Here is a 20,554-nt window from a genome sequence, read left to right as displayed (position 1 = left end):
ACGCTCCCGGGCAGAAAACCAAAATAGCAGGAAGGTGTACCTTTATGGGGGACACTGCCAAGCCTTGCGGTTTCAGGCACAGAAGGTACTCTAAGATAAGAGGTATAGGTGCCTGAAAAGGGAATGTACGATGCTAGTCACACCAACAAGTAAATCTTTCAAACTTTGCCAGATGTGGCTCTAGGTGAGGGCTTCCTGCTGCTAAGTAGGACCTCCCTTAGCTATTCTGAGCACAGGAACTCCATGGAGCTCCTCCATGAAGCTTCCAAGCCATGAGATGGAGGGACTGCAGGTTGGGGTGATGAAGATTACCATGGACCTAAATGATCAGTTCTGATAGGAGAAGCAACATAGTCGGGGCATCCCCTGACAATTCCAGGAGTGTGGTGTACCAATGTTGTCGAAGCCATGCTGGTGCCGCCAGAATTATCTCTGCCCTGTCCCTGCGGACGTTTGAGTAGGATCTTGTGCACAAGAGGGAATGGGGGGGAAGGTGTAGAGCAAGTGGCCTCCCAGGGTAGCAGAAATGCATCTGTGATTGAGCCTGGGCTGTGTTTCTGGAAGGAGCAGAACCATTGGGCACTTTGTTGCTCCAGGTGTCGAACAGATCGACCTGATGACACCCCCACCTTTGGAAGATGGCACGTATGACATCCGGGCAGATGAATCACTCATGATTGCAGAAGGACCCGCTGAGGTGTTCCACCAGCACGTTCTGAACTCCTGGTAGATAGCCCACACCATTCACATGCTAGCGTCCTATGCAAAACTCCCACAGCCAGAGGGCTTCCCAACGTAGAGGAGAGAAATAGGCTCCACCCTGCCTGTTGATATAAAACAAGACAGTGGTGTTGTCAGACCTGCTACGCATTGACCTTGTGGTCTAGCACGCTAGTCGCACTGCCCTCAGCTCCTTGATGTTGATATGGAGAGCGAGCTAGTCCTGCGACCAAAGGCCCTGTGTTTGGAGGGCTCCCAAATGCGCACCCCATCCCAGAGCTGACACTTCCATTACTAAGGACAAGGAGGGCTGAGAGCTGTTGAAAGGGACTCCTTCACACACTGTCCGAGGGTGGAGCCACCATCAAAGGGACCTGGCACCTGCCCCGGCACCATAATCACTGAATTCAGGCTGTCGCCTCCTGGGTGATAGGCCAAAGTGAGCCATGCCTGTAGAGGCCTGAGTATCAGTTTAGCATGCTGGGTCATACAAGTGCAGGCTGCCATGTGGCCAAGACGACTCATGCATCCCCTTGCTACAGTGGTAAGATATTGCCTCAGGCCTTGAATGAAGTCTGTCATGGCTTGGACTCTGGCAAAAGTGCTCTTGCCTGAACTGAGTCTAACACCACCCCGAAGAACTCTATTCTTGGGGTCAGTGACAAGGCTGACTTGTTCAAGTTGAAGAGGAGACCCAGTCTCTCAAATGTGGATCTGACCAATCAGACTGAAGAGTCCACCTGCCCCCAGTACAGCCCCTGAGCAGCCAGTCGTTAAGGTAGGGGTATACTTGCACCTGCCTCCAATGGTGCAATGCAGCCATGACCAACATGCACTCGGTGAACACTCTGGAGGCTGTTGAGATGCCAAATGGAAGAACCGTAAATTGTAAGAACCATCTGTGTGCAGGCTGAATAGCTATATGGAAGCACGCGTCTTTCATGCCTAGGGCGGCATATCAGTCTCCCAGATCCAGAGACGGCATAATTGTGCCCAGGAAGACCATGTGGAACTTCAACTTTACCATGAACTTGAGTCCTCACAGACTTGGAATGGGTCTGAGACAGAGACCCTCCCCCACAGCTTGGCTTTGGGGATTAGGAAGTATCGGGAATAGAATCCCTTGCCCCATAGTTCCTGAGGAACCAACTTGCTTGTGAAAAGCGTTCCCTGAAGAGGGATAGGGAAGGGGGTGGAAGGGAGGGTAGAAGCAGAACTGGAGAGAATATCCCGCTTCTATGGTACAGAGAACCCAGCAGTCCAAAGTTATTTAGGCCCAAGCACAGTAGAAGTGGGACGGATGATTCAAGACAGACAGGGAAGGATCCAGAATTGCGGCTGGTGTGCTGTCCTCAGGTTCACCTTCAGAAGGCCTGCTTTGAACCAGATGATGGTTTAGTCGGGACCGGGACCGGGCCCTGCCCGGGCAGGGGGTGGGAAGGCTTGTCTCTGCCATTCTTGTCCCCCTTTCTATAAAAGTCCTGCCTCAGCCGAGGAGGATAGCAGCGCTGCTGCTGCTGAAGCTTGAAATACTTATGTTGGGTTGCTGGGGTATATGTACCCAAGGATTTCATGGTAGCCCTGGAGTCCTTTAGGCTATGCAGCCTAGAATCATAGAATATCAGAGTTGCAAGGGACCTCAGGAAGACATCTAGTCCAACCCCCTGCTCACAGCAGGACCAATCCCCAGACAGATTTTTGCCCCTGATCCCTAAATGGCCCCCTCAGCAATTGAACTCTCACCCTGGCTTTAGCAGGTCAATGCTCAAACCACTGAGCTACCCTTCCCCCTCTAGAGTCACAGTCAGTCTGCTCTGCAAACAGACCGGCCCCATCAAAAAATATGCCTCATGGTAATACCAGAGGACAAGGTGCATGCCATTGCGTTTGCAGTATCCAGTGAGGCTTGTAAAGAGGTCCATTCCACCGCCTTGCCCTCCTCCACTGTCACTCCAAACTCCTCCCTGGACTCTGTTGGCACCAGCTCCTTAAACCTGAGCATTGAGTTCCAGGAGTTGAAGCTGTTATTTACTCAGAACTGCCTGCTGGTTGGCAATCCTGAGTTGCAGCCCCACCATGGAATACGCTTTGCACTCGAATAAATCTAGGTGCTTGGTGTCCTTGGACTTAGGCACTGGAGCTTGTTGTCCCTGCCTCTCCTTTTCATTTACTGTAGCCACCACCAATGAGCAAAGCTGCAGGTGTGTGAAGAGATATTTGTACCCCTTAGATGGGACAAAATACTTCCTCTCCACACCCTTTGCGATGGGAGAGATGGAGGCCAGGGTCTGCCAAATGGTGTTAGTATTGGCCTGTATAGTATTGATGAGGGGTAGAGCCACCTTCAACAAGCCTTCCAGAGCTAAGATGTCAACCATCGGATCCTCTGACTCCACCACCTCCTCGATATCCAGGCCCATATTTTGTGCTACCCTATGAAGGAGGTTGTGTTGGGCACGGCTGTCTATGGGGGGCGGTCCAGAGGTGGAAGTGCCTGCAACCGCTTCATCCAGGGAGGATGAGGCAGCGGCTAATGGGGGAACAGGGTCTTCCTGACCCGCTTGGTCTCCAGGGGCCTCTTGTCCTGCCTCTCTGACAGGGCCAACCATACCTGGATCAGGCTCAGGAACTGGGGCTGGTTCCAGGGGAGGTAGTGCAACCAGTACCTCCTCAGCACCACTAGGGGTGGGGTGACTGGCTGATGCCTCCGGCACCCACAGTTCAGAAGCCACCAAACAGGAACCTTTGGATTGGGCGCCCTGGGCCTGGTGGTATGCCCACGGGTCCAAAATAGGCACTGCGCTGGGCTCTGCCACTGCACAGGCCACAGCCCTGCCCTCACCTCAGCCCTTCCACGGCCTGACTGGGTGCTGGCCCCACTGAGTACCTAGACCCGGTCTTTGAGTCCGAAGATGGGGACTGGGACCGCAACAGCCAGAGTGGTGCCGTGAAGCTGACCAGTGCCGAGATAACTGGTGCCAGGAGTGGGACCTGCTGCGTGATGGAGATCAGTGTCACAATCGAGAGCATTGGCATGACATGGAGCTATGCAGAGGGATTCCACCGGCAGTGCTGAAGGACGAAGCATCGCTGGTTTGCCATAAGACAGTACCACATGTTCTGGTACCAGAGGCTTGGCTCGAAGGACCGGGAACCATGGTGCCGTCATGGCGATTAGGTCACTCACGGCCTCAAAGGTGTCTGAGGAGGTGCAATTGCCATCCACTCTAATGATCTGACTTAGGGAATCCAATGGCACCAGACTCGACGGTCCCCCTTGTGGGGCACGAAAGTCAATGGTACTTCCTCCAAAGTCTTCGGCCCTGGGTGCTCCTCTCTGGGATGTGCCCCATTGGCCAGCTCCAAAGGGGTGCATCTTTGAGTCTGAGATCCACTCCTCCCCTGCTTCCAGTGCCACTGCTGCATCAGGGAATGGGACCGGTGCTGGGTCAGTCCTGCTGGTTTTGGTGCCAGTGAGTGGCAGTGTCATAGGTCTCTCCCAGAGTCCTTCCGCAGTGCCACTTCTATCACTGCTGCTAGGGCACTGCGCACCCACAAGCTTGATGCCGGGTCTTGCCGTGCCAACGTAGGTTGCAGTCTAAGTGCCGCCTCCATAAGGGGCTGCTTGAGGCAAAAATCTCACTGCTTTTTTGTTCCGAAGTGAAACCCTTAACAAATCCTGCACTTGTCCGCTTGGTGTGCTTCCCCCAGACACTTAAAGCAAGCATTCTGGGGGTTGCCTGTTATCATGGTCTTGTTTCAGGACTTGCAGGGTTTGAACGCTTGAGACTTCGGCATACTCTGAGTCCTAGCAAGGAACATGGTCAGGGCAAAGGGGAAGACCCCCCACTCCCAACTGCTATCTGCTGTAACAACCAAAAACATTAAAACAAAGCTTAACAAGGCTAGGAATAAACTGCAAACTAAACTAAACTGAAAGCTAGGGAAAATGAGGAGAGCTTGCTGAGCAAGTCACTGCAGTTCCAATGACTGTTACTGGCAGTAAGAAGGAACTGAGGAGGCACTGGGTCAGCAGGATCATATATTGAGCACCATGAAAGGCACCATTCCAGGGGGCTCCCCAGCCAACAGAACAGGTGCTGCTAGGGGAAAAACTTTCCAGCGACTGTGCATGTGGCACACACACATTTAACTGGAATAGATATGAGCAACCACTCGAAGAACCTCACATTCATTTACCAGTAAACTAATTTTACCCTATGTGAAAATGGGCAATTACTATAGAAAAATACCGTACATACTCATTCATAAGCCGAATTTTTTTAGTAAAATAGGGAAGCACCAGAGAAGAGAGTTAGCTTATGAACGGGTATAGAGGGAGAGGTGGGACACAACCCCTCCCACCAACAGAGGGTGCAAGGAGAGGCAGCACAGCCAGCAGAGCCAGAAGGGAAGAGGCAGGGCCAGAGTCTCTCCACTTCTGGCCATGCCATCCTCCCTCTAGCCTCTGAAGTAGCTGCAGCTCCAGGGCTGGCAGGCTGTGGCCACGCTGCCCCACCCATCGGAGCAGGCTGCGGCCAGGCCAGAGACATCCTCCCCTGGCCCTCCCCAGATAAGTTGGGAAGGGATGGGATGGGGAGAGTGTGGGGTCCCAGGCTAGGGTTGGCGTCATGTGGGGGGTGGTCACAGGGGTTACTCCTCTGACTCCCAGCTTCTCCCTACAAAAAATTTCCCACAAGTTGCTGTCCCAGCCCGTCAGGGTAAGCAGCTGGTGCGCTGGGACACTTTGTTCACTTAGGTTTACCTCTGTGCCTGCGGACGCTCAAGGTAAACAAACCATCTTGGCCCACCAGCGGCTTATCCTGATGACCTGGGAGCCAAAGCTTGCTGACCCCTGAATTATAGGGTCGGCTTATGAACGGGTTATAAAAATTTTCCATTTTTATTTATCCATCTTGGCGGGGGGGGATTGGCTTATAAACAAACCGGCTTATGATATTTAACAGAGGCTCATTCTAAAAATCAGTCCTTTTTCCTCTTTCCTTTATGAGCACTCTGACCTGCCATACAGAGGAGAAATTCAGACAAGCAACTGTTACAGTTCACACAAACATTCTCAAAGAAGAAATCTTACTTTTCCCGCAACTGGCGTAGCTCTGATTTCAAGTCTTCATCTTCAATATCTGACTCATCGCTGCTCATGTAGGAAGAATTCAATGAGTTGCTAAAGCTTTGGATGGGGAGACTGATCTTTGAACCCAGTGGTTGGAGAGAGTCTGGGCTACCTGAGCCATCATCCAGTTCTTGAGCCGCTCCACTCAGGAAGGCAGCCTCCAGATCAGATGATGGCCCATTCATAAGCAGAGACTGCCTTGGCTCCACCAACTCTGGCACCTCTTTCTTTGGAGTCATAGGTGGAGGAGAAACTGGTTCTGAATCCACAGAAAGAGGAAGAGTCATTGGGGGTTCTCTCTCCACACAGGTGACCTCATCTTGAGTTCTGGACACAGAAAAACGACCCACTTGGTCTGTTGTTGTCGTCACTTGAAAGCGCCCAACTTTAGTTGGCTGCCCAGCCTCTGATGGCAATTGTATGGCAGGAAATGTCTGTGAAACAACATCATCTGTCACATCTAAGGAGGTACCGGTGGTAGCCTTTGTTGTCTCATTGGAAGTCTGCTTCACAAGCGTACTCTCTGGACTACTGCCAGACAAAGATGAATCAGAGGAGGTTGTCTCAAAATGCACAGGCTTAGTTTCTTCAGGTTTACTGTCACTCTCTCTCAGTACATTATCCACTGCCACAGACACCTAGAAGTGATGGAAACACTAAGTGAGCACAGCATTCTGAACCCTGCACAGCAATGTGTGTGACAGGCTCTAGCTGACCTCTATGGTCAGAAACATGTCAAACTGGGAAAACTAACCAGCTGCTTTGAGCACAGCAAAGCAAAGCAAGTTGCCTTCTCCTTTTCCTGGCCATATATCCACTCATCCCAGAGTTCTAGGTAAAGGCAGGCTAAATGTCATCTGGTCTGGAGCTAAGCCATCTCAGCTTGTTTCATACACACCCACATCTGTTCTTCCAAGAACTACATCTTTAAGTCTGGTTGTGAAGAAATTTTACTGAGAGAATAATACACCAGAGTGCACCAATGTCATATTAGCCATCATGTGGCTAACCTTAAAGATCTGGACTACTAATAGCAAAGTCAACACATAATTAAGACTTATTTCAAGGCTTCAGTTGTCTCAGAATGCCAAGGTCACAAACCAGAAAATGCTGCAATAGAAGTGTGATGTTAACCTGATTGGGAGTAGAGTTCATGAATAGAAAGATGAATTCATGTCAAACTCGATACTGGCAATTCCTCCCAGTAAAATGGTGCGCCAGGAGCTGGTACCAATTAAGGTGGGCAAGATTCTTCAAGGTATTTAGGCACTGCTTCACTCAGTGTTGCAATGCCCTACTGGTTCACGAAACTAAATCTCCTTTTCAAAAGTGGTTTAGGCACCTATGTGCCTAAACCACTTCTGTAAAGGATATTTAGGCTCCAAAATCAGGTGGGCATTGCAATGCTGAGTGGAGCAATGCCTAAATACCTTGAAAAATCTGGGCCCTACTGCTTTGCCATAACAAAAAGTGAGATTCTTTGATCAATGCCCTGGCCACAGAGTAAATCTACAAAGTAATATTTTCCTACCTGAAATCGTCCCATCTTAAAAACTCCAGCTCCTGCAGTGGTAGTTGTTGCACTGCTCTCTGCATCCTGTGATGCTGAAACTGAGAAAAAGGAAGGTGGAAGGGAAGAGAAACTTAGAGAAGTTTTTGCATTTATCTTTTTCTCCCACCTGAGACAAACACTTTCTCCCTCTGCTGCACCCAGTCTGCTTTCTATAATGCCATCATTACTTGAACTCACCACCCTTTCTTTAACCTCCTATCTGACTTATAAGTGCAGAAATGAAGAGTGATCTCAAGCAATAATTCAGCTAAACTGAGCTACAATAAAACATAGCCTGCTCGATTTATGTATTTTTAGACCCAACAAAGTATTAGTCTGAAACGTCTGAGGACCAGTCTCATACTGGATTGACCAGTTACATAGCGGAACACTCCACTGGACTGATCTAAATCTTTGTTTTCCAATTCCACCTCTTAGGGTCATCTGCTGTGTTCTATTTTGAACTACTCCAGGGTTTTGCCTTACCTAGTCCAAATGCTAAATGCCTTCAAACTAATGGAAGGTAACAGCTTGGCACCAGGTGCACCACAACTACATAATTTACTGAGAAGTCAATTCATTAACTTCACTTCTTTGAAAAAAAGTGCAGAAAAGGAAGAATGTCCTCTGTTACAAAATAAGGACAAAATTAATGCAAGTGGTTTTGTATTTGGGGACAAAAGGGAGGAGATGGAATTATCTGGACTTTTACAGCAACTTTTCTTCATCCAGATCAAATACCCAGTGTTAGAAAGTTGTTCAAATTCCAATAACCCTTGGGTACTCCCCTTCATACTCGGGGGGGGGGGGGAATTCTGCATCAAAAAATTAAAAATTCTGCAAAATTCTGTATATTTTATGTGTCAAAACACCACATATAATCACACTAGTTTCAATTATTCTGGTAATCTATTTCAAAATACCTGTCAGCAAGTATGTCTGTAACAATACAGGCAACAAAAAAGATTCTCCCATGAGAAGAGAGTTAAAGAAACCCCGACAACAACCCAGTTCTTATTTCTCTGTTACGCTTTTGTCAGGCCCCTCAGTCTGGGTGTGTTACATGTGCCAGCAGGGCACATCTTGGGGGGAAAAAAAAACTCTGCCCCTCTGGTCTTTTAGTCAATTCTCATTTTTTTCACCTTACTTCCTCAGGGTTACCATATTTCAAGTTCCCCAATAGAGGACACTGCTGGAGGAAGGGGGAGCTGTAGAGGGTATTTGGGGGGAGCTGGAGGGGTAGGGTGTGTACTTGGAGAAGGTATTTGAGGGTGCTGGAGTGGGCTGCACAGGGCCCCCTGGTCCAGACGTGCGCACACTGCCTCTAGAGCCCAGCCACAGGCTCCGCTCCATGCAGCTTCATTACTGTCCTGAGGGGCAGAGATGACTTGTACTTGCTGATTAGGGGGAGGGGTTGGAGGTGGCGGAAAGGAAAGGGGACATGCACAATTCAGCCGTTCAGCTGCCCCTGGAACAGCTCCAGTCACACTTCTCCCCTGCAAGCTCCCACCCAATCCTCAGTCTCCTCTCCCAGAAAGCAGTGGCCCCTGCCTGTCCCTGTGGGAGGCAGCTTGCAGGCTCTAGCAGCTGCCATGGAGGGAGGGGGCGGGCCTCCCTGCACCATGTGACCAAGCAGAGCTGTCAAAGCCAGGAACTGCAGCCTGCCTGCACAGTATGATGTGGGGAGCCAGTCTCGGGCGTGTGCGTGTGCATACACACACACAGAATTCCTCCAGGAGTAACTTCACTTAACTCCCAAGCACTATTCCCTAAAGAAGGTGGATACTTTAGAGCCTGGTCTAAGACTTTTTGCAGAACTGCTGACCCAAAGGCAATGTTTCCCCTAGGAGGTGTGTACTAAGGCATAATGTTTTGAGATGGTATGGGCTAAAGACCATGTGGCAGCTTTGCATATTTTTTCAATAAGAACCTCTCAGCAGAGCGATGGTGGCAGACTGAAATCTAGTGGAATGGGCTATAACCCTAAAAGGAGACTGAACATTAGCAGCCTCACAGAAGGAGGGGATACAACCAGAAATCCACTTAGAGAGTCTTTGGGTAGAAAGAGGGGCCCCTTTAATTCCAACTGTGCAAGAGCCTGGGAGAGGCCGTAAAGGATTGTGTCCTTTCCAACTAAAAATTCAGTTCTCTCCTGACATCTAAAGCACAAGGGCTGCCACCTCCTTTGTCAGATGAAGATTAGGGTAAAAAACTGGTAGGTAAATGACCTGATCGATATCAGAGTCCATGGTTACCTTGGGTAAAAGTCAGCTATGTGGCCAGAGATACTTTTTCCATGGAAAACTGTGTAGAGGGAGATGGGCCAATTCTCTAAGCAGATATAGCCACTAAAAATGCAGCTTTCACAGACAAGCATAAAAGGGAACACTCAGCTAATGGCTCAAAGGGAGGCTTCATGAAAAAGTTGAGGACCAAGTTTCAGTCCCATGCAAGAGTGGATTCGCTGACATATGGGAAAAGGTTAGCTAACCCTTTGATCAATCTGGAAGCTGTGGAGTGAGCAAACACCAAAAAAACCTCTTCAACAGAAGAATGGAAAGCTGTGATAGCTGCTAAATCAACTTTAACAGAACTCAGAGAGGCCTGAATTCTTTAAACTCCACAGGAAACACAACCAAAACGGAACAATCAACAAGGAACAAAATTCACCTATAATGGAACTTCTCTCTAGGTAAGTTTTTGTAGCTTATGTTTTTCTGCTACTTAACAAAACCTTCTGTACCTGTCTCAAACTTCTAACCCAGAGAAATATCTAGAAACCAAGCACTGAGCTGCAGTGTGTTCAAACTGCAGTGAAGAACACGCCCAGAATCTTGAGTTAGCAGCTCAGGAATAGTCACAGTAGCTGAAGTCCCAGGCAAGATGTGAGGCAAATCAGGTAGGGAAGCCAAATTTGTCTTGGCCAAGTCAGTGCAATTAGGATGACTTTGGCTATGTCCTGCTTAATTCTGTTTAGGACTCTGATGAGCAATGGCAGTGCTGAACAAGTGTGGAGGAGGTTGGTCAACAAGGAAAAGAGGAAGGCAACTACCTGAGATTGAGGTCTTAGCCCACCCCAACCTGCAGCAGAATTTCCGGCTCTTTCTGTTTGTTGACAGTGGCAAGGGGATCTATATCCAGAAAACCCCAAGTACGCAATATACAGCTGAGAATCAGATTGTTGGTTTCCCACACTTGATCCTGGCAGAAGCATCTATTCAAGCAGTCTGCTATGATGTTCTGAATGCCCATTAAGTATGAGGCAGAGATACAAGTCTGATTGGCTATGCGCTAGTTCTATAGTTTGAAATGCATCCATACAAAGAAAGGGAGATCTTTCTCTTTCTTGGCAAACTTATATAGTATATGCTGGCTCTGTCATCAGCTTCATGGACTGGTCCTTGATTATGAGAAGGAAGTGTTTGCACACACAACTGACCCATTTTCATTCCAAAAGGTTGATATTCAGATGGATTCCAGGGCAGTCCATGTGCCTTGAGTGCTATGCATTTGAAGAAGAGCTCTTGGATCCTACTAGAGATGCATCTGATGCTGTGGTGGAGGGAGGCAGAGTAAAAGGAACTCCAGCACAGACCTTGCCTGGGTCTTTCCTCCAATTAAGCAAATCTAGAACCTGATGAAGAAATGACACTAGTTTGTTCAGACTTTGTTGGGGGTGTAAACCGTTCTCGGCCATCCCTGGAAGTAGTGTAGATGCAACCATGGCATGACAAAGGTGCAGACTGCCAAATGACCTAGGAGCTGCAGACAAGTTCTGGCTATTGTTTGCGGTCTCATTTGGATCTGCAAGATCAGATTCGTGAATGCCATAGGCCTGTCCATCGGTAGGTAAACTCTGGATGCTTTGGCATCTAATGTGGCTTGTATAAACTCTATTCACTAAAGAGGTATCAAAGTAGACTTCTCCTTGTTAAGCTGAAGTCTAAGCTTGTTGAATAGCGAAATAGCCTTCCTCACTGCAAAAAGAAAAGAACTTTGTTGTGAAAGCGGCCCTTGAGGAGCCAACTGCTTATCATTGCAATTGAACACCTACCATTGCCAGAACCTTCATAAATCCTCTGGGGGCAGTAAAGTCCAAAAGGGAGCACTCAGTATTGGAAATGCCCCCAGCCAACCACACAGTGCAGAAACTTCTTGTGAAAAGGATGCATCATGATATCAAAATACACATCCTGTAAGTCAACAGCTAAGAACTCATCTTCCAGCTCTAGGAGATAGTTTTATTGCTGCACGTATCACCATCCTGAACTTGTGCTTTTCAGGAAGTGATTAACAATCTGAGATCTAAGATGGGTCTCCATTCACCTCTCTTTTTGGGAACTAGAAAGTATTTGGAATACTCCTCCCTTCTATGTTAAGAGATGTAGAACCAGTTATCTGCCTATGTGGAGAAGGGATAGGACTATCTCAGTAGATGTTCATGAGATGGGACCCTGAGAAGGGATGGGGAGAGTGAAAATGAAATGCATAGACTAGTCTAACATTACGACCTCCAAAACCCATCTGTCAGAAGTAACCTGCTCCCATGCGATCAGAAATGGGAAAGAATCCCCAACAGTGGGAGGGAGGAGGCAGAATAATACAACTTCACATCCTGAAGGGAGGACAGTTCTTGACCCTCAACCAAATCAAAATTGACTCTTAGGTGACAAAGAAGAATGAGTTATGGTAGTTGTGGTGGCAGACTTCTGTCTCTGGGAACCCAAGTCTCCTCTTAGGCAGTTCCCAAGCCCTGTGATAAGCAGGAAACTAGGCTAGGCAGGATCTCTCCACCATCTATGACTACTCAATCTCCTCCTTTCGCAGGTGTATAGGTGCTGAGGAAGCCCCTGAATACTTGCATTCTCTCTAGGATTCATTGGTGCACTCACTCAAGAGCTTGAGCCCATCAAAAGGAAGGTCTCTACAACTTCCCTCTGGATTCCTGAGAATCACATCCAGCAGGCAGGATGCATGACAATCACTGTAGAAACAGATCTGATTGTCATGTGGGCAATGTCTAGGGAGGCCTGTACCCAAGTTCTGGCTAACAAATGACCTTCTGTGATGATCACCTGAAATTGCTCTCATTCGTTCCTGAGGCAGATGATCAATAAAAATTAATTTTTCCATAGTTGGTGTGATTATATTTTGCAATCAGAGCTTGATAATTGGAGATTCTAAATTGCAACGAAGCTGAACAGTAACTTTTTTGACCAAAGAGGTCTAGGCATTTGTGGTCCTTATGTGCAACAGCTTTGTTCACAAAATCCACCACCAAGGAACTAGGTTGGGGCTGCGTGCATGAACAAAAACTCAGTGCCTTGAGCAGGAACATATTTTTTATCCGTCCTCTTATAAGTTGGAGAAATGGCAACTGGGGATTGCTAAATTGTTTTGGCGGGTTCAAGCAAGGCCTTGTTTATAGGCAAGGCTTCCCAAACAGAAGTGGCAGAATGGAGGATGTCGAAGAGTTTGTGCTGGTCTCATGAACCCCCTCCAAATCCCTTTAAAGGGAATCAGCAATTCTCTTCTGACCTCTTGGAATTGCTTAATCATCAGCATATGGGGGAGGGGAGAAGGGGGAGAGAATCACTGTCTCATCAGGTGAGGAGAAAGAAATGTTAGTCTAGTAAGTAGCTTCCTGATCAGCTTTTCTCTCCTGTTCCTTGACAGATTCCTCTTGGGGTAGAGATTGATTTGGAGGGACAAGAAAATTATGTGGTGGTTGTCTGATACATTCCCACAGGTGTAACTGGGTGCTCTAGAGAACTGTTGTCTATAGGCAGCTCACTGAAGGAGGCCATAAGGAAAAGGAAGGGGCACCCAGGATTGATCATACAAGAGGAATGAGGAGTTTGTCTGAGCCTTGGAGCTTTTCTCTCAGGAAAAAAGCCATCAGAAGAGGCAGCTAGTGGCTGCTAATCGAGCAAGCCTCTGACAGAAATCTGAGCATCTGAAGAATATAGTTCCTCGCAGTCCAAGGAAGGAGTAGACAGGTATGACCTTGAGGGAGGTTGCCTGTCATTTTTAGTGGGTCCTGGGAGCCAGGCAGTACTACTGACACATGAGGCCTCCAGTACTGACAGGAGACTCTTGTTCATCTGAGACACACAAGCCACAGCAGAATATGAACTCCTGCAGTACTGGGTGAGTGAATCTATGCAGAAACCTGGCAAGACTCCACTGAATGGTGGTGGTATCGAGGATGACCTTGGCTTCGCTGATGCCAGTCGATCAGCTTGAGACATTAACTTGGAGTACAGCAGGCAACTTAGAAACAGGACCCATGTTCAAGTACTGACCTCTTTGACAGTCTTTTGGATCGTTAGCACCACAACCATGCTGGTACCGACCAATGCTGGGACTTTAAGGTTTCTGCAGATTTAGATGAGGCCTTGATAAGAGGAGACCTTCGAACCTCAGTGATGTGTTTTCTGGGACATGAAGTCACTGAAACAGCAGGTCTGTGTGGTGACCTAGGCTTTTTGTCCAAAGCTTCTGTTCAAGACAATCTGGAGCTCATTCGTTCTGGAAATTTTGGTACTATCCTTTGTGGTTCTCACTCGCAAAGATCTAGTGGGTGAGTAGGTGGCAAAAGGTTAATGGGGCGCTGTGCTCACTGGAAGATCACTCTACCAGGGGGTTTCTGAGTCTGAGGCAGGTTGAAGGGAGCACTCCATCATGAGAAGCCTAAGATAAATCTCCCTGGCTCACCTAGACTTACTCAAACCTCAAACAAATTTTATTTAGGTGGGATATTGTTGTCTCGTAAGCAGCAGACATAGTGAGTGACCATCACTGACTGGGAGGGACTCCCAGCAAGCAAGGCAACCTTTAAATTGAGGTAACATAGGCAAGGCATAACCAGAAAATTAATTCTGTCAAAGGAAAGCAGGCCCAAGTCCCCTTCTCCCCCCCTTCCCACCACAGAGGAGCCTCTTGAAGAAAAGTCTCAACAAAAACTACAACATTAACAGGGGGTAACTAAGACCTAAATAACATGTAAAATCTAGAAGCTATTCTATTCCCTCAGAGGCAGCTAATTATGAAGCAGGCACCAGAAGATGCTGTTTCATGCTGAGGCAATTGAGAAGGAACTGAGGGTGCTTCATCTGACACTGCCCTACATACTTTCAGTATGGGGCGTGAAAATAGTTGGGGCGCATGTGTGGACCTAACCGGCACTGCTACCAAAAGGCTCCTATCAAAGGCATGAGGCGCACATGTGCACCTGAAGCGCAGCACCCATAGGAATATTATATAGTACCCGATGCCATACCACAATTTCAAGACAAATTGGTTTTCACTATAGTTATCCCTCTCAACATATTATGGCACTTAAATACGTGTAATCTGGAGGTATAATTAACTGGCATGGTCACTCATGGAAGTAATGTAGCTTACTAGTGAATGATACAGACTTCAATTTAAATGGGACAATAGTGGCAAATTCAGTTAAGGCCAGCTCCTTTAGGCATTTTTATCCACTGACAAATGTTGATTACCCAAGCATTAAACCAGTATATTAATACAGAAATTAACAAAGGAGATTAAAAAGACAAATCAAACACCGAGAATCATTTTTAGTCAGTATAATATTCTCATTTTAGATCTTCTGGGCCAGATTCTTGGACTCCCCTCCCCTACACTCCAGCGGCATTGCACTGTTGGATTAGTGGAACTAGCTACCTATCTCTCTAATGAAAAATTCTTGGGTGCCCATAATGGCTCTGCACAACTACTCTCAAAGCCTGTGATGTAGGGGGCTGTGGCTGAGGAAGGAGGACATACACTGAGCACCTCTGCACTCCAGCAATACGTGCAGCTGGGATGCAACTGGGTCACCCTGAGAGTGTCGTAAGTTGTAACAAAGGCTGGCCTGGTTTCAGTATTGGGGGCATACAACCACTGCCCATCACACCAGTTGTGCATCTGTGGATCTGGCATTCAAAATTTTAAAAATTGCTTTGTCATCCTTATTCAGCAGACGGTCCAACATGGTGTTCCAATTAAAATGATTCTACTAAACTTCAGCAGGATGGAGAACGTATTCTCAGGTAGGAAAGCAATTTTCCAGGGGAATCTATTGCAGGCAGCCCTACATGTGACTTTTCTTACTGTAATAAATCTTGAATGTCTGTCATAAAACACTGGCTGCACAAGGGAAATCTCACAGAACATTGTTAGCTCTTCTAACTGGTTTTGAAATACTCTAAACAATACAGGAGCACTCTTCTCTTGTAAAAAGGCAAGTGAAGTTCATTGAACTAAACTGGCAGGAGAACATGTCTGGCCCCCCCAAAACCTTTTTGTCTACAAGTGAATACAATATCAAGCTAGTGTGAGCCAGCAAGTGAGCTAGCTAGCTACACCATCTTTTTTTTTTCCCCTTTTGCTGAAATGTTTGTGCTTTATACCTGAAACATTCTGGAACCTTTACAGGACTGTCCAATCATTAATTGTTTAGCAGCTGGATATAAATTTAGGACTGGAAAGTCCACGGTCTACTCCTCAACTTCTCTAAAAGAAACCAGAAAGCAAATCTTCTTCCCCAACACTGCTCATACGAAGATTTCCACTTCTTTGCACAGTGGAAAGAAGGGAAATACCTAAAGATCTGTTGATAAGGCACAGAAGGATCAAAACTAGCAATACAGTCTGCTCACTCTTGCTGGCTATATAGTATGAGAGAGAGGCGGCATCACTTCACAAATCCTGATATTGGTCGTTAGCAGTAGGTTTAGCGGAGAGTCCTTGTAAATCTTGATTTAGCTTATTTTTGGAGAGTTTTAAAAATCAAATAAGCTAGCATCTCTCTTGCACCTCTCGACCTGCAGTAAGAGAATTTTAGTTCATTTCATCAAAAGCAAATGCCCTTCTAGTTCCTCTAATAAAGCCTGCAGTTTTAGGACAGCCATTTAACATCAAATCCTCTTGTTCAGAAAGCCCACTCACATTCCTCAGAAGACTGAGGTGGCAAGTGTCAGCATAAATACCTTCTTTCAGGGGCTGTGCTGGTGCAGACACCACTCCAGTAACCGCTGTAGAAGCCATTGCTGGCACAGGCTATAAAAACAAAGAAAATCCTTTAGCTGTTGCATTGATCCTTCTCACAGCCTACCTAAAGCATCCTGCAATATTCAATATTTTTCCATCTTGCTTAAGAATAAAGGAATGACCATGGGCAAAGGTAACAAGTAATCTCAGTGAATCTTGCAATAACTATAAGGATATATGTTTGTGTTTTCAAATTTTATCTCCAATGGTTCAGTAGAGCTCCTCCTCCTTTAGATAATTTGAGGGAGTTTTAGTACCATCTACATGGGGAAGTTGGTATGAAATAGCTAAGGGTCCATGTTTAAAGGGCAACAGCTATTTAAATTAAGGCCACATGCATTCTGAATGAGATAGTCCACCAGGGGTTTAATGCAATTTAACTAATTCACTTTAAATTTACACCTTTACATTCAGATTAAATTTTCCTAGGTGTACCCGTGTAGATAACCCCTTGATGTGGAATAAGTGTGTCCACACAGGGAGTTAGTGCAGAATACCTACTTCGCGCTAGGTATTCCAGTTGTCATCATGTGTCCCCCCTGCCCTCCACGTAGACAAGCTCTTATTTACTGTAGTAGGAGCCTACATTCATCTGAATACAGTACCTCCTTTCCAAATGACTAGTTTTATTTTCATATTACATCTTAAAATTTGCAATCATCCCTTACTGCATGGCTCCTTAAGGACCACACATTACTTGGTAGCCAGCCATAAGGAATACAAAATTCAGCACAAGTAGCACCTTTTGCCTCAAGTACATCAGAATCATTTATTTTAGACTCAGCAGACAGTCACGTGATTCTTTATTCTGATCTCCTATATTCCTCCATCCTCCGAAAGACTCTCTCAGTTTCTTAATGAATGCATGTTTGTTTTAGCAGGGTACCTCTAGCAACAGGCCAGAAAGTCTATTAAAAAGCCTACCAGAGTTACTAGTTTGTAAGTCATACAAGTATGTTTCCCTGCACAGCACTCACTATCTTTTGAGGCATCAAAGCATTTTTATTTTCAAAGACCAGAGAGAGTTTGACACACTCCTTCTGAAGGCAACTATCCAAGAGCATAAAAACTTAAGGAAGCACTATTAACTAGAGGCTTTAAACACCAACACTGCAAACTTACACAGGCAGGAGCAGAGGTCACTGGGACAGTCTCTGGACTGAGGGTTCTTCTTAACTGAGCATCCAGATCTTCTAGAGGCTGCTGGGACTGAAGCAACAAGGAAAAGATAAGCAGCTGCCCCTTGGCACCAGCTATGCACATGGCAAGATTTAACATCAAAAGGGACTTAATATTAAGGTTTCAGAATTGTATAGCAAAAAATAGAGTTTCAATATCTCCATTACCTCTGCTTCCTGCATCATATACAGGTAGTAAATTAAGCTACACGTTTAAACCCAAAAATAGGAAGGAAAATTTAAGTGGTAGCTCTGTTTTTCTGAAGATAGTGTGTTTGGATTCTCATTCTTAAGAACGGACTGAATGTTTGAGCTCTCATATTTGTTTCCGAGGGCATTGGTTCATGGCATGGGCCATCCCAAACATTCCTCACAGGTAGTATGTGCTACACAGCTCACCAAACCAGGTTACAGGTTAATTAATTTGCCTTCTTCTAAAGATACCATCTGGGCAGGAGTGAAAGTAGCTCAAGGGTTATCCCTAAACAAAAAAGAGTAACAGTTACATGGCAAATTGAGACAAGAGCTATGCCAAAGCCAACTACGTAGATGAACAGGGTGCTGCTTAAAAAAATAAGGAAGTACCTCCAGAAGTAGCAGGTTTAACATTTCAACAGCCTGAGGTGGTGTCTTAAGACAGACTTCTAAAGAGGACATCCCAAATAATAAAAATTCAAAAGGCAAGAAAGTTTGGACTCTAGTTCAGAAACAGGTTATGCAAGACAATCAAGAATCTCTCTCCACAGAGACTAGGTTCTAAGTAATAGATTTTTGTAAACATATGGAGGACCATGTAGCTGCCTTGCACATATCTGAGTGAGAAACATTCCTGAGGCAGATATCAGAGACTGCCCTGTCTTGGACTAAATAAGCCAGCCAGATCATAAATAATGAGAAACGCAACGCATCAGTCACAGACACTAATCTTTTGAGTAATGGCATTATCCACAGAATTAGTGTCACAAAAAAGACCTTTTAATTTTGAGTGCATACTTAAGGGCCATACCAAGATGGGCATATAGTAAGTGGGAAAAAGTTGGCAGGATGAGAGGCTCATTAAGGTGGAATTCTGACACCACCTTGGAAAGGAATCTCTGGCAAGTCTACAGCATCACTATTCTTGTCAACTCTGGTAGAAGGTGGATAAGTTATTAGGACCTGAAGCTTGTTCCCCCTCTGAGCTGAAGTCATTGCAACAAGAAAATGACCTTCGGTAAGAAATTTTAGTACTGAATGGCTCAGAAGTGCCTCAGGTAAGACAACTTAATTTGACTTCAGTCATCTTATGGTAGAGACAAGAGCCAAAGCCAATGTAGATTTTAGGCTTACAGACCAGAGATAAAAGGATTCTTAAAGTTGCTCATTGACATCTTGTCAGCAATGGTGGTGAAATACTCCAGACTTGTCCTGGGAGATCAGAACACTCACATTGACAAGGCTGCAGATGCAGAAATCCCAAGACATCTTTTCATTTGCCTTCCTAGGACTTTCACAGGTCATCTCTGGTCCAACTCACATAGCCATCTTACCTGGAACCCAGTCTTCAGCCTAGGTTTACTTATTTGGTGTATGCGATGCGGTCAAGCCAAGCCATAGTGTTCTTATCAACGATGTTCAAGGCATGAAGACCTACAGGAAGTTGAGGCATTTTGCAGTCCTCAATGTGTGTCATGGTTTGTGGCTGCCCACATTGATGTAGTGGACTGTCTCTTAAATGCCACTGAAATTCTGCTGCAACACAAATTCAATGTCCAGTATGAAACCGGTTCAGAAGGCTCCATCGCCTTGGCAGTAAATCAAACCCGGGTTGACACCGAGTGGGATCTGAGACAAGATAAATTATTTGTCACTTTCTCTGTGAACCATGAGGCTCGCCACACATCCTCTAATGTAAATTCCTCAGCCGGTAAGCTACGTTCAGCTCTCTGCCCACTGGGGCATGATGTACATTCTACATTGGCCAGGACCACTGACACACTGGACCCCAAATGGACCTTTCCTCCCGATCACCCACACTGATCTCCTTGTTTTCTAACACCCTACACTGGATGAAAACACAGAGGGGTGGAAACTTGAGGCCAATAGAAAACAAAGGCTGATTCAGACAGGCTGAAATATAATGAATTCCTCAAAGTCTACTCTGAGGCTGTATTACAGACCAAGAGTACTTTCATATCAGCCTCCATTGAGGCTGCCAAATCCCATCCCAAGCCAAAGTCATCATTCTTCTGCAAAATGCAGTACAAGTCCCCTGTAGTGCTTGCTTCCATTAGTATTTTGGTATCAAGTTCTCTCTATCAGGCTATTATGAATGCATTGTTACCATGGTCCAAGTTGTCAGGTGCTGGCTACTGCTTATCCTTTCTGCTGAATTGGTGGTGTCCTGTGTTAGGCCTAACTAAAAATATAGCATAAAGCCAGTTATGCCAACCTGTACAAAGCCAAGCTAACAGAGGCTTCTGGGTAATTCATAAGTGGAAAATGCCCGGAAGTTGCCTGTCTCTCACAGAGTTAGGCAACCATAAGACAAGAAAGGAACGGCATTCCTGGCAGGGTACCAGATGTATTGTGTTGGGAATAATGGCAAAACTCCCTGTTTCTGTTCTCTGGGTCTCTGACTCCCTTACATTTTTTTGCTTACTTGTGATTGTTAAGGCATTAGTGCTCACATAAAACATATTATTCTTGTTTGTAGTAATCAAGGCAGTATTGTTCATATTAATTAATTAGTTTGGGTTTACTAATTAGTAAAAGGGGGTTGGATTGCTAAATGAATAATTTGTGACGCGACGGGACTATCTATAAAATCATATGCTAGTTATAAAGAAGCAAGCTGGTTCTCTGGAGACGAGCTGCTCTCTATTGATGCGTGCACTTGTCAATAAAGAGCTTTTGATCGGACCTTGCTGG

General features: G+C 46.1%; 1 protein-coding gene across 14 annotated transcripts in view; it reads right to left on the bottom strand.

The window, feature by feature from the left end:
• The window catches only part of WNK1 (WNK lysine deficient protein kinase 1), a 187,943-nt gene that overhangs the window by 20,642 nt on the left and 146,747 nt on the right, over positions 1-20,554 (bottom strand). For all 14 annotated transcript variants that reach the window (XM_075069390.1, XM_075069414.1, XM_032796747.2 and 11 more), the window contains 4 exons: positions 17,589-17,675; positions 16,406-16,475; positions 7,386-7,459; positions 5,816-6,492 (listed from right to left, as the gene is read on the bottom strand). In XM_075069390.1, coding sequence (XP_074925491.1) covers positions 5,816-6,492; positions 7,386-7,459; positions 16,406-16,475; positions 17,589-17,675 — 908 coding nt within the window. The remainder of the gene's footprint in view (positions 1-5,815; positions 6,493-7,385; positions 7,460-16,405; positions 16,476-17,588; positions 17,676-20,554) is intronic.

This window comes from Chelonoidis abingdonii, chromosome 1 (assembly GCF_003597395.2).
Source record: "Chelonoidis abingdonii isolate Lonesome George chromosome 1, CheloAbing_2.0, whole genome shotgun sequence".
NCBI classification, from domain to species: domain Eukaryota; kingdom Metazoa; phylum Chordata; order Testudines; family Testudinidae; genus Chelonoidis; species Chelonoidis abingdonii.
The sequence above is the reverse complement of the archived record's forward strand: the minus strand, read 5'-3'. Positions and strand labels throughout refer to the sequence as shown.